Source organism: Jatropha curcas, chromosome 1 (genome assembly GCF_041381405.1).
Source record: "Jatropha curcas cultivar XTBG-Jc1 chromosome 1, XTBG_Jcur_1.0, whole genome shotgun sequence".
NCBI classification, from domain to species: domain Eukaryota; kingdom Viridiplantae; phylum Streptophyta; class Magnoliopsida; order Malpighiales; family Euphorbiaceae; genus Jatropha; species Jatropha curcas.
Genome location: NC_143151.1, coordinates 2638546 through 2652834, shown reverse-complemented (window position 1 = coordinate 2652834; position 14289 = coordinate 2638546). Strand labels below are relative to the sequence as shown.

General features: G+C 27.6%; 1 protein-coding gene and 1 long non-coding RNA gene across 2 annotated transcripts; one reads left to right on the top strand and one right to left on the bottom strand.

Annotated features, from left to right (window-relative positions):
- The first annotated feature begins 1066 nt into the window (after positions 1-1066).
- LOC110008847 (uncharacterized) lies at positions 1067-3920 on the top strand. Its single transcript, XR_002283645.3, has 4 exons — positions 1067-1388; positions 1486-1569; positions 2191-2670; positions 3607-3920. It is a non-coding gene; the product is annotated as an uncharacterized LOC110008847 (long non-coding RNA).
- A 2948-nt stretch (positions 3921-6868) lies between these two features.
- LOC105628252 (cyclin-dependent kinase inhibitor SMR1-like protein) lies at positions 6869-7930 on the bottom strand. The gene has a single exon (XM_012209635.4). It carries the CDS (start codon positions 7593-7595, stop codon positions 7029-7031), a length of 567 nt encoding a protein of 188 aa, XP_012065025.1. The 5' UTR covers positions 7596-7930; the 3' UTR covers positions 6869-7028.
- Between the last annotated feature and the right edge of the window lie 6359 nt (positions 7931-14289).

Below are 14289 nucleotides of genomic sequence, written 5' to 3'. Positions count from 1 at the left end.
TAAAAAAAAATCTTTTAACATGAATCTGTTTTATATATATAATATTTCTCAAATGAGAATGGAAAATTTATATAAATGAAATAAAATTTTAATTTTATTAATTTTTTATTTTTGAGATTTTAATTTGAGTCAATTTAGACAAAAAAATTAAACTTACATAGATACTATTATTTTAGGCTTAAATAAGGTGTCAAATATTATTATTTTATTGATTGAACTAATAAAAAAAAAATTGCTTTAAAATGGTATTAGTAAAGCTTTACATAAGTTTGAAATATCAAGTTTTAATTTGCTTGGAATAATTATTTATTAACATTTAATAGTTAGTATTCGACAGATACACATACACTTAACATTAATAGTAATATGTGTGTAGGTGAACTATTAAAAATTTTTGAATTTCAATGATTTCCACGTTATAAGAGAAGAGTGAAAATATGTTGCATATCGATTAGTTTGGTCTAAAAAAATTAAAAAATATGAAAATAAATCAAATTAACAAATAAAAGCAAAGTTAACTCTTGATAATTTTTTATATTTAAATCTATGGTAAATCAATTATATATATTAAAAAAATAACTATTCAACACATTTATAATTATGTATTAAAAAATGCAATGCAAAATTCATATTAAGCTTTATTTCTACAAAAAAAAAAAAAAAACTAATTTGATAAATTTTAAATGTATAACAAAATTAAAACTATGACAATAATGTAAGTAAAGAATAAGAAAAGAGTTAGTGGAAAAATAATGTTGGACAGAAACGTAATTAAAACATAATATTATTGTGATAAGAATAATATTATTGTGGTAAGAATGTAATTAAGGAATAATAAAAGAATTAAAAGGGAAAATATCTTTGGATAAATAAAAAAATAAAATGGTTAAATTGTCAAATTACTGTTATGGCAACAGTAATCTTACAGGTGGCTAGTTAATGGGTAGTAAAAGGGCAGTGTGGGAAAAACACTGTTATGGTAACAGTCAACAAACGAAGAAAGCTCTAAACAATAAAATAAAATAAAAGAAAGCTCTAAACAATAAAATACAATAAAAGGAAGAAATATACTGCATGTGAAGGATGAAAAGGAAGATAATAAGCAAAAGAAAACTCTGTATAGGATTTTTCTTGATTAATACCGGTTTCAGATTCGTGCTTTGATTATCTATTAGAGTGGTAGATGCAATGGCTTTAGGGGTTTCGAGCAGCAATTGTTTAGCAAAAATACCTTCAAATCATTTTCGTCCAAAAAATCAAAGATGATAGTTGATGGTGGAGATGAAGGTTTTGCTGATCTAATTCTGGTTTCGATGGTGGAGTATCCGCATTGAAATTCGGGTTCCATTCAAAGTTTTCTAATATGGGATCTGGAATTGATGTTGATGGTGAGTTGGAGCGAATTAATTTAAGATCTATGATTTTAAATGAATTGGGATTTATTGCTTACTCAATGACGTTGTTTTCTCTGCTTTAAAACCCCAGCACAAGAGAACGAAAGAGAGAGAGAAGAAGCACGAAAGAGGCATAAAATGATGTGCTTTGCAAGCCTTTGAGTTAATATTGCAGGTAGCATGTTTATATTATTTTATTTTAAATTCTAATTTTAATTTGAAAATAGAATGCTGGTATATTTAAGTTTTAAAATGAAAACTTCTGGAATATAAACGTCGTGTTAGAGTGATTTGCAAAGTTTTGGATATTTTTTTTTATGTTTAACCTATATTAAGGTATAACTTAGTTATGTAATTATATAAAAAATATATATGCAAGTTAATATTATATGTACCAAAAACTAGTATTACTAAGTTCACAACTTCGAATGCAAAATGAAACGGGACTCAATAAGGGAACGTAACGGAGTGCGAATGCATTACTTATTTTATCCGCATAGACAACTCGTAAGGATTTTCTATCTGGCTCTGCCAACTCAAATTTACTATGCGATTTATGGATTTATCTATCCATTTATGGAGAATTTTTAAATAAGGGGAAAGTATATTTTAATCCCTGAATTTTAAATTAATTAATTAATTTGTCTCTCTGTGTCCATAAATTCTATAAATAGTTACTGAGATTTAACTCTGTTAAACTATTTCATCCTTTAAAGGTTAAACAAGACTGAAAAGACTAAAATATCCTCACTTGAAAAGCGCAATTTCTCATTTTCTTCTTTTCCTAATTGCGCAGAACCAGAAGAACTTCACACTCCTCCATTATCGATCGACGACGGCAATCTACAAATTGAAGCTTTACGTCCTTTTAAACAAAAAATTCTCACCGATTTCTCTATTCTTTGAACTGTTGTTGCCATTTTATTAAGAGGACCAAAGCTGTCATTGTTGCAACAGTTTTCCTCTCTGGCTAGGACTTGACAAAATCAGCTTTTATCCAAAAAACCTCGATCTCTTATTCCTATTTCTTACATAAGAATCGATTTTCTCTCGCTTTGTTACACGAAATCGACTAAAGAGGTGAAATAATAACTACTTCTTCATTCCCGACCAACCAATGGCTAGTTGCTTGTTTCTGTTACCCGAGCCCATTGTCGGCTTCCTCTTCACGCCACAAACCAGCTTCTTCTGATCCTTCTTGTGTCAAACAGGGAGTGAAGAATTAGCAATCCATCTCCGATTATACCAAGAGATTTTGGTAGCTTTTTTTGATAAGGTAAGCTTCAAATTCTTTCTCAATACTGATTACCTAAGTTGGTTGAGCAAAATCATTGGAAATTTTGTTGAGATTTAATCTAAGGTTGAAATTTGGGTGTTTAGGGGCTCGCTGATTCAGGTATAATTTGGATATGAGGTTAATTTTGTCTTTAATTTTCTTCTCTCACTTTAGACTGCACTTTTCTAAATTGACTAACGGTTGGAATGACTTTTTTTGATCGAAAGAATGAAATAGTTTGACGGAACTAAATCTCAGGACTACTTATAAAGTTTATTAAAATAGAGGGACGAGTTAATTAATTAGGTCAAAATTAAGAAACTAAAAAGTACTTTTCCCTTTAAATAATTATTGTTGTTTTACTTTTTTTTAATTCAATAAAAATTAAAACTGTTCTTATTTAAATTATGAAATTATTTTTAATTAATTATATATATATATATATATATATATAAAAGCCGAAACAAAGAGATAATTCAATATTTCATTTTTTTTGTTCAGTATTGGATTTATCTTTTTTTTTTTTAAGAATTTTAGATTTTTTTTAAATTTTCTACAATTTCATTGAATATATATTTTTCAACAAGTAAATATAGATAATTATGATTTATAAATAATTAAACATATTGAAGGTGATAGTTAGATAGGAACAAGAATATTAATTCAAATACAATACAAATTTTCTCTTTTTGTCTCAACTTCTCAAATTCGAATGCAATATAAATTCTTTCTCAATTATATTCCAGGTAGCGTTTTTGGTCTTTCTTTCCTCTTCTTTTCCTTTTTCTAATTTATTTAATTTTTGTGCTTCTATCAACGAAATTGTTTTGCTAACTTCTTCTATATTTATTTAGTTTTGTTCTAATTTCTATCTACCTTTCTCATAATACTCATAGAATTTCATTTTCTTTTTTTTTTACGGTGAACTGGACGCAGCCAGCAGCCGCTATTTTCAGTAATGTTCTTGGTAAGTTGAAGAATGCCATCAATTGACAGTAGTAACAAGATCTACTATTTACAAAATTGTTCGGAAGGGTAAGTTGCGAGAAACAATCAATGGAGAAAGTCAACTGACAGTAGTAACGAGATTCAACAAGCTTTTATTAGAAAATTTTCCAATCAAATTATGTTTTTTTTATTGCTCATATGACTTTTGACGTTGTAATCATGAAAAGTTTGGCTGAGTTAGTTATTTGATGAATATATCAATATTTAAATTAATATATCAATATTCAAATATTTTTTTTTCATATATATTTTTTAAACTGACGTTATATTTGGATTAGAGGTTATCATAAATATGATAAGTGATATAATAAAATCCAAAATATATTAATTGTATCCAGTTATTTTGAATTTTATATAGTTCTTTTATAACTCTTTCATGTTATGGTATCTTCCTACATTGAATTCTTATTTTGGTATCAACTTTGTGCTGAGGTATTAGACAACAAGAAATAACACAAAAGATTCTTTATAACATATATCTATACGATTGATTTTCGTTTTCTATTAAAATATAACAACTTTACCATTATAATCTTTATTTTAAATGGATTTAAAATAAATTAAGTTTAAAATGAGGCTTTTTTTTTTTTTTTTTTTTTTTTGTCTTTCATGTTAAAAAATTATGTTTTGTTACGCAACTGACAATAATCCATAAATATAAAATAATACAAATAAAAAATTTATAATTTATTTCTTAATATTCTACTCCATTGCGAGGCACTAATAAACTAATGAAAATAGTTATATTTTCTATCTAAAAACATTGCTAATTTTTTTTGAAGAAAAATTTTAATTATTATTATTTCCTAACATTTTATCAAAAGTACTTCCAATTATGAAGTTATAGATTAAAAACTTTTTAAAATAATAATATAATGAAATAATAAAATAATTTATAATAATATTTATAATTCAAATAATTTATAAATATTCGCGCACACGTTGAGCAATATCACAACCAGTAGATAAATACATCGGATACAGATAAAAGGTTTTTGAACTAAATGCATGGGGACGCAGATTCTCGTCCGACCCTATTGGCATCCCTAATTACAAAAGAGGATGACTTTTTTTTTATTTCCACGAGAATTTCCACATTTTTTTTAATATGAGACTAATTTTATAAAAATTGTCCATTAAATTTAAATATGTTTTACACTTGAACTATTCTCGTGGGTATAATATATTAAAATATAATTTTAATATTTATATTTAGACAAACTGTTTGTGTATATACTAAGACATTGTTTGGCAAAATTAGTTATTTTATTATCTATTAATTGTTCTAACAACTGATTTTAGGGCTGCATATAATCCGTTCTAACTCGACCAAACTTGAGCAACTCGATCCAACCGAGCGCAACTCGACGGGTTTGAAAATATAATAGATTGTCATTTTGATAATTTATGCGCAACTCGACGGGTTTGAAAATATAATAGATTGTCATTTTGATAATTTATGGATTGGGTTGGATCACAGGTTCAATAAGTAAATCCATAGACTCAATCCAACTCGTAAAAATGTCATATATGTGTATATGTGAGCATAATTATGAATTATTTCAATTAATTTAATTTAGTTTGTAATTTTGAATATAAATACTAAATTATGTAAATATTTAGTAGCGTTGCCTCTAAAATTATTTTCTTAAATATAAATTTATTTTGAAATGTTGCTAATGGAACATATTATAGTTTAAAAGTTATGGTATAATATATTACTGAGTTTTTTTAAAATTTTATTGGTTATATTTTTTATTATAAAGTTTAATTTTCAAATATTGTTGCTTATTATTATTATTAAATATTTTTAAATGTCATCATTGGAAAATATATTGCAGTTTGTAAAAATTGTTGTATAATTATATTTGAAGTATATATAATTTTAATGGTTATTCCTTATAAATAATTATATTTTATTTAAAACTATTTTTATTCTTTATCGTACATTTTGACCCGAGTGGTTAAGTTAGATCTGTACCTAACTCAACTTATTCATAATTTGCGAGTTCACGCAGTTAATGGATTGAGTTGGGTCAAAAAAACCATTGACATGTATATACAGATTGGGTATTTTAAAAACTTGACCCAATTGGACTCACATGCAACACTAGCTGATTTACTTGTGTCTCATCAAACATAGAAGGGAATAAGGTTTCATAGTTTAGTCTTTCAAATTCTAACGCGATGCCACTTAAAAGTATAAATAAAAGATATCTAGATTTAGTCTATCGGCTCATTCATGAACCAAATCAATCGTAATAGAGATTTTCTAAAAATTATTCTCGCTTTATATTTTTTTTTCCCACTGAATGATTATAAATACATTTGATTTCAAAAAAAAAAAAAAGTAATTTTCATTGGTTTGATGCATAATAGGTTTATAAATCGGATATAAACAAGTAATTATCATAATAAAAATAGTATTTTTAACTTAGTTAAAATACTAAACACTATTTAAAATGCTCTAGTTAGATCTATAAGCAATTTAGAGGGAGAGAGAAAGGAAATATTTCTTACATTGTACATAAACTTAAAATTCAAAGAAAGCACTAAATGATCATTTATCAATATATTTATCAATTAATCCTTCTTTAATTAGGATTAAACTTACATATAATTGCAAAATTTGTCATCAATTTTCACCATATATGATCCCTTTCATACAAGCGTACGTACGTACTACTAATAAAAGGACATAACATCGAAGTTAGGGACACTATGTGTGTGTGTGTATTTTACCGTTGAGCATATAATTTGCTTGACACATAGAAGGAATATTACCGATGTCCGTCTTGGATTTACTCACCCCACTGACAGGCAAAATAACTAATAGAGAATGTTTGCTTCTCTTTTAGAAAAGTCAATGAAACCATTGATTTCTTGACTAAAACAAAGTCAATGCAATCCTTTTTCGAGATCCATTTTCTTGGCTTAATCTTCGAATTCAGAGTCTATTAATCAAGAACAACATAGTGCTCTAATGGGGTCCATCCATAAGGAATCCTATAAGTAAATACATTATAACCTTGTACTTAGTTTTCTTGATCTTTTCGACATTGTAGGTTAGAATTACACATTTCAGATCTATCATCTACATTTATTATGTACATATTTTACGGGTAAAAATTTAATACCTAACCTATACAAAATATCCCATTAAATTTCTCAACCAAAAATAGGAAGTTAATTGGAAATCAAAACGCGAAAGTTAAATTTTCATAGATAGGATAGCATTTCTTTTGGGAATTTTCTGCAATCAAGAAATGGAAGTTAAAGAAAGACATAGTTAACTAACGATTAACTAATTAACTTCACAAAAAAATAAAAAGAAAAATACATGTACTTCATTAACTTGTAACCTTGAATTCATTCTCTTGTCTAGTCTTCTTAATCTTCCCACCAAGATCGGCTCGAAGAGATGGAGGAAACAAAGATTCAATCTCATTTGACAGATCAAGAAGAACTCTCCGGCCAGGTGGGGCCAGAGATTTTCTTTTATTTGTCGGCAGGGATTTAGGTTTTCTTGGTGCAGGTGGACATGGAAGGATAATTGGAATTTTTTGATCCAAAGATGTTGGAGTCTTGAATCCATCATCATCGTCTTGGTTGATCTTGACTTCTTCTAAAGATGGCAATTCTATCTTTAAAGCAGAAACCAATAACTTGCATTTACGATCTTTTTCTTCTTCCTCTTCCTTTTCTTGTTCTTGTTCTCGTTCTTTTGGATTTAGCTCTAGATCATTACCATCATCATTAATACAGTCTTGTGAGGATGCAATTTCACACTTCTCTTCAAATTCTAATGAAGGTCTTACAAGGAAATTGAATTCCATGGAATTCAAATCCTTCTCGGATATAAGCATTTCAGAATTTGATACCCCCATTAGCGAAAGCGGCTTTAATTGAGAAAACATCAAGAAAAAAAATCAAGAAACGGTAACAAATAATCAAACACAGTCAACAGATCAACCTAAAACTCAGAATTCTGAGGAAGAAGAAGAAGAAGAAGAAGACAGTAAAAACTAGTAATATATATAAGAATAAACAAACAGACAAGAAGAGCTAAGGTAATTAAGAGAGAAAAAAGAAATGATGTTCAAATAGAAACACAAAGATTTAAATTCTTTAAGCTTTGTTTGGAATTTAGCTTATATGGAAGTGTTTGTTTATGGGAGAGAATGAAAATAAGGAGTGTTGTGAAAGAAAGAAACCCACTTGGGCGAAGGATCCAATGCAGACTTATGATATAGGCAACATATATTCACATCTATTGTCACTTTCTTTACTTTTTTTTTTTTTTTTTTTTAAAAAAAATATATATAAAGAAATAATAATAAACAAAAAGTCTCTCACCCTTTTCTTCTGCTCTAAAATTAAGGACACTAGAGAGTCTCTTTCACTCACTCATATGGGTGAGGGCATTAACAAACTAGTATAAAATCTGGTTTAAGCAATGCCAATCGCTTTTCCTCTGATTTTCTACACATTTTGATGCATCTTTTCACGTGCTTTACTACAGAAAAACCATCTGATGTTAACCTATGTCCATGTATTTGCTATTTGCCATTTGCCACCGCCCTCTCTATTTCTCGCGATATTTTGACTAATATAGATAGGAGTTTAAAGGAGGCGAGCTGGTTCATTTGCAAATAAGCTGAACTTGAGTTTAATGATGTTCAGCTCAAAAATTTATTGAGTCTTATCGAACTTTTATATGTATATACATATATATAATATTTATTTTAAACTTATTCGAATATTGAGAATTGAGCTTAAAATTGTTTTTGAGTTAAACTCGAGTTTCAAGCTGAGTTCAAATCTAAAATTTTTAGGCTCATCAAATTTCAAACCCAGCTAATTAAATTCTATTGAGCCGAGCTTCAAGCCATTCTAGTTCAGCTCAGCTCGTTTACACAGCTAACTACCTATATTATGAATTCCCTTCCCCCCAAAGAAACAAAGTGTCTTTCTTGATTTATTTTTTCTTCATTAATATTTTTATTTTTTTAGAGGGTAACTTTATAAATTTAATATAACAATAAAATTACTCTGCTTGCGACTTGAACATAAGCCATCGATCAAACTATAAAACTAGCCTCTTTGAAAAGATTAGGTGCATCAATCCTCCCAGAATCCACATTAGAAAAAATACATTATGTTTTTTTTTTTTTTGGATTTTAAGTATGTTTTTATAGGCACATTATCCATTAACTAGAAGTGAAAATAAGAAATTAAAAAGTGATTTTGTTTTCCCATTTTGATCTGTTGCTATACCCTAATTAAGCCTTTTGAGAGAAAAATTGATTTGTGCATGAGTGCTAATGTTGTCCCTTGAAGTGGCTGCAAAAAGACAATATCTATTTGCGTCTGCCTGATGGAGAGCCCATATTATTATTAAGCATGCCTTCTCTTGATGAAGCCTGCAAGATCATTTTTGTACTTTGAAATATTTGTGTTTGTTTAATTAATTAAAAATATTTAATTATAAGACAAATAATTGTGATGTCATTTTAAATAACAGATCAGCTATATATAGATTTACAATTAGGTTAATCAAGTTTGTTTATGAGTAAAGCATACGAAAAGTTACTTCCATGTGGATCATAACACCTTCTTTTATTTAATTATTATTTTTATTATTGTTTTTACTCTTGAAAAAAATATAATAATTCCTATGAAGATTATCAAATTACAAAGTCAAAAATTTGTTTATCATAAAATTGTTTCTTCTTTCCATAGCTAATAAGTAAAATTTTCGGATCAAATTTGACCATCTCAATAAATTAAAAAACAATATTCTGATCTTCACTAACTACTCAGATCAGATCCCATAAATCAAATTAATAATACAAAAACAGATAATACATCCACTAATTTTGCAATTAAGAAAGCTGTATTTTCACATGGGTCCCAATGCATGTAGGCCCCCCCCCCCCACAAATACACACTCTCATGAGTGGGTCCTACAAAAGAACAGGCCTGGCCAGCCATAAATAATAATTATATTCATCTTGTAGTAGGAACTAACTAATGACCAATGAGTCTTTGGCCTTAGGATTCCCACAACAAGATTTGTTGTAATTTAGTTAGTCTATGATTATAATTTAAATGGGAGTTGTTAAGAAATTGAAATTTTTTTTAAAAAAAAATTTAGGAAGCCATTGTAACACGTAATGTTTCTTCTCTTGAAATGAAATATGATATTCTATTTATAGAGATGATGATTTGAGATTTAAGATTTGAGAATGTCTTTCTTTCTTCTTTTTCTTTTTCTTTTCTATAGATGTGAGGAAAGTGTGTAGGTCCTATTCTTGGATTGCTTGGATTTCACCCCATGATGGACATGATAAGGCTTTCTGCACATTTTTTAGCAGGTTTCCCACACTGCTGGGGCCTGGGGTTGGGCTACAACTTTTTTTTTCTTTTTTCTCTATGTCCCAATTTGTCCTTCTAATTCTGCTTGAGCACATGGTAATTCTTCTTCTTTTTTTTTTTTTTTTTTTGGTGGAGTGGTAATTCTCACTTATATATGCAATAGTACTATCTAACTTAAATTTTATTTAATTCAAAATATCTATTAATAAGTGATAGTAATGAAATTTGCAAATAACAATTGTATTTGATTCAAAGAAAACTCTTAAAAGATTGTAATGCTTCTTCTCTGAGTCTCGGTATAAGTATTTATAGACTTTTATAGCTATTCTAGGTAAAAGACAAAAACTTAATACCGAGCGAGAATTTCAAACTTTAAATATATAATAAATGTTAATCTCTGATCAAGTGTTATTTATTTTGAAAATGACTAAATAACTCTCGATCAATTCTGAATAATTTTTCTATCAATAAGATTCAAGCTATTCAAACTGCACTAGCAAAATTATTTCAAAAAAAAATGCACTAGTAAAATATTTTAGTAAATTGAATCAAACTCGAATTTGATGAAATAATTCAATTATGAAATAGGTAGATTTAAGTAGTGTTATATTGTATTCAAGTCATTATATAATGTAATTATTTTAGCATAGTTGTTGTAGTTCTTGCTCTTGGTTTACAAAATTAAAAAAGGAAAATGGAAATCTTTTATACAAATTCAAGTTTTTAATTATAATGAATTTTCTAAAATGTTGAGCAATTGATGGGCATAAAAATGATGGCAAATCAAGTAATGAAAAATGAGCTAGCAAGCAACAAAATGGCATGTGGAGAGGAGATTAATTTTTATTAGTAAAATATTGTATGAGAGACTACTCTTCTTATTAAACTAGTCATTTACTCAGAAGTTAATTGCACAAAATGTGAAATATTATTATTATTATTATTATAAGGAATTCAAAGAATATTCATTGCATTTCAAAGTTTTATTTTATGTATTTTAGATGAATTCAATGCTACTAAAAATTTATAATTTACTTAATAGTATAAAGTTGAGATAAGTAAATTATTTATCAATATAAAGTGAATATAAAAAAAATTTAAAACATACAATTTATGCAATAATAGGAAAAACAATCCTGAAATTTTTATTGTTTATTTTAAAATAATATTAATGATATTATTCATTCTATTAGTTATTGAAAAAAAAGATATTGAAAAGTTGAATTTCTTGAAATAATATTAATAGTATTTAGAAAATAAAATTAGAAAAAAATTGATATCAATTGCAATTACATTGGTAAGGTATTAAGGGAACAAGTGGAAATACACCAAAATAGAGGGCACAAGTGTGATTATTATAATTAATAGACAGATTTGTGCAGTAATTATGAAGTTAATTATGTATGATATTGGGAAATGTTATGATAATATTATGTGGGGTATAATAATATATAATTGCTTAAAAATAAAAGTGAACACCAAAACACACACTCTCATGGCACATAATTGCATCTCATTCTCATTCTCATGCTTAATCATTTTGCTTCCCATCTCTGATCATCATGTCCCCATCTCTATCAATCATCTCTTCCTTCCCCATCTTCCTTCTCCTTACTTTCCTTATTCTTTACCACATTTTTAATTTTCCCGCCACTTCTCCCTCTAGGGTTTCGTTTAATTTAAACAATTAGAGAATGTTATTAATAAATAAATCATTGATGATATTTATAATTATATATATATAGTACTTTCGAAATTACAACTTATTGGATTTTGGTTAATAAAATAATAGTATCTTCCTTCAAGGTTTAGCTAGGGTTAACCCGCATACATACATAGTAGATCTGGATCAACAGAGGTTTTCTTGGATTAATCAGCTGCAGTAGCCGGCAAGATTAGGAAATCTGTATATATAATTAAAAATCTGAGTTTCATGATTATTATTTGTTAATCTTTATTATCAATTGATACCCAAATACATTGCACTTGTGGGCATAATATGACAGTGAGCATCTCTCTATTTATTAATTAAATAAGTGATACATAATTTGCAGAATAAGAATGGAATATAGTCACTTTCTCGGAATAACAAATTTACGGATTAAGAATATAATATGATTATTCATAAATTTTATAAATGTGTGTTGTGGAATTTCAAAAGATCAATCGAAGACTCACGTTATTCTTTCTTTAATTGGTTAGATAGAACACACGTTACACGCATATAGAATAAAAGATGAGGTGATAGCTACAAATTGTGTTTTGTTTTATAAGTAGCATTCTTAATTAATTTCTTTTTTTAACGTAATATATATGTTTTTGAGAAACTATTGTTTTTTAATTTTAATTATTAAAATATCAATGTATAATTATATTACGTAAGCTCAAATGTTAAGTGATGAGTAAACCTAAATATAGGTGCATAACAGTATGGCATTCGGGTACCTCCAATGGACAATTTCATGGGCTCATGGGCCCGATTGGCCTTTTTAGAGGAATAGAAAATTGGGCTCCACAATTCAAACCCAAAATCACATATGGGTTTTGGTCATAGCTTCAGTTTCTCTTAATTTTGTATCTCATTGCTTTTGTTTTTATAGGATAATAATTAAAAAAAAAAAAATGATCGGTGGTGTGCTATAATGCCAAAACAACAAACTAAATAAATTTGTTCAGTAAACAATTGTTGAATCAGTGGAAAATGATTGCATATGAAAGGTTAAGAGTTTAAAATTTAAAGTATTAAAGTTTGAAAAGGTTTTACCTAAATATCATCTTGATCTAACCGTGAAATTATATGTATAAAATAATAGTATAAGAAGATTGGAGCTTTTTTTTTTTTTTTTTTTTTGTATAATCAGAAAATGTAATCCCCTTATCATATTTGGCCCTCTTAATAAAACGTATTTCTTAGAGATCGAATTTATATTTTTAACTTTATATAAATCGATATCGATATCGCAACACCTTATTAATAAGAGCGAAGTTTTCTCTTAATGCATACTAAAAAAGCCCAAACACAAACTCTAAGACAAGGGGATAAACTTTGATGATAGTACAGAAAGTGTCAAATGGCAAAATCATCTTTACTTATCACTTTGGTCTGCCTGATGTAATGGTCGATTCTTTTTATATAAAATTCAATTGGCTGAGCTGTGGAAGTTGATGTTGGTCAAACATTTAGCTAATTAATGGTCTCCAAAGGGAAATCAAAAACAACACCTAATTCAAACTTTCCATTCAAAGATGATTTTCCATGCACAAGCATCACATGGACATTACTGCTTGACCAAAGACTCTCTCTTGCTCTGCCAAAAGCAAAAACAGAAAGAATGTAAGCGAACTCGATTCTCAATTTCTGTAAAAATGAGATATAAGTCTAATTTTCTGAGAAGTATATTTTATTAAAAAAATAAAAAAATATTTAAACTCTACTGCATGAAAAGAGTGAACTTCTTGATTATATAAAAAAAAAGAACTTTCTTGATATGCCCGTTAGATTTTGTTTACTTATTTAATAAAATCATTATATTTAAGAAATTGCTTTTGGATGCAATGCAAAAATTTAATTACTTTTAAATCCGATCATTTATAATTTTTTTAATTCTTTAAGAATTTAACAATCTTAGTCCCTGACCTAATAATGAGCTTCCAACTTCAAAATTTCTCCCTTGACCCCCCAAAAAAAAGAACTATAAGTAGCAAATTTTCCACAATATAAGGCCAAAAACTTCAAACTTTCCAAAGTTTTTCAAACTTACATGGACAGTCATGTTGTATGTTTCATCCTTTTCACTGCTTCTTTGCAATATTTTCCTACCTACTACTTCATCTGCTATACCACTTTATTGATTAATATAATTACTATCCTTGACGTTAATTACTATTAAAAAAATTAATAATGTGCGGTTAGGTAAACCCAAAATTCCTAATGATGTGAACTGTAATCTAACACACTAGTGGCTGTGATACTTGTCTCAATTCATGTTAGTGCCTAAGAAATTGAAATGCTAGTTAGTACTAAAGAAATTAAACGAGAGGTTTGTTTATGAGAGAAATTAGATTTATGGAATAAACAACTAAAAATAATATAAGTTCAAAAAAAAAAATAAAATAAAAAAGATAAATGGAGAACAAAAATTATTTATTTATTAATTTAAGGTACAAAAATTACGTGTTCGAGGGTTTATGACTTCCAGTACCATTTAATTAAGTGAAACAAAAATGATTTAT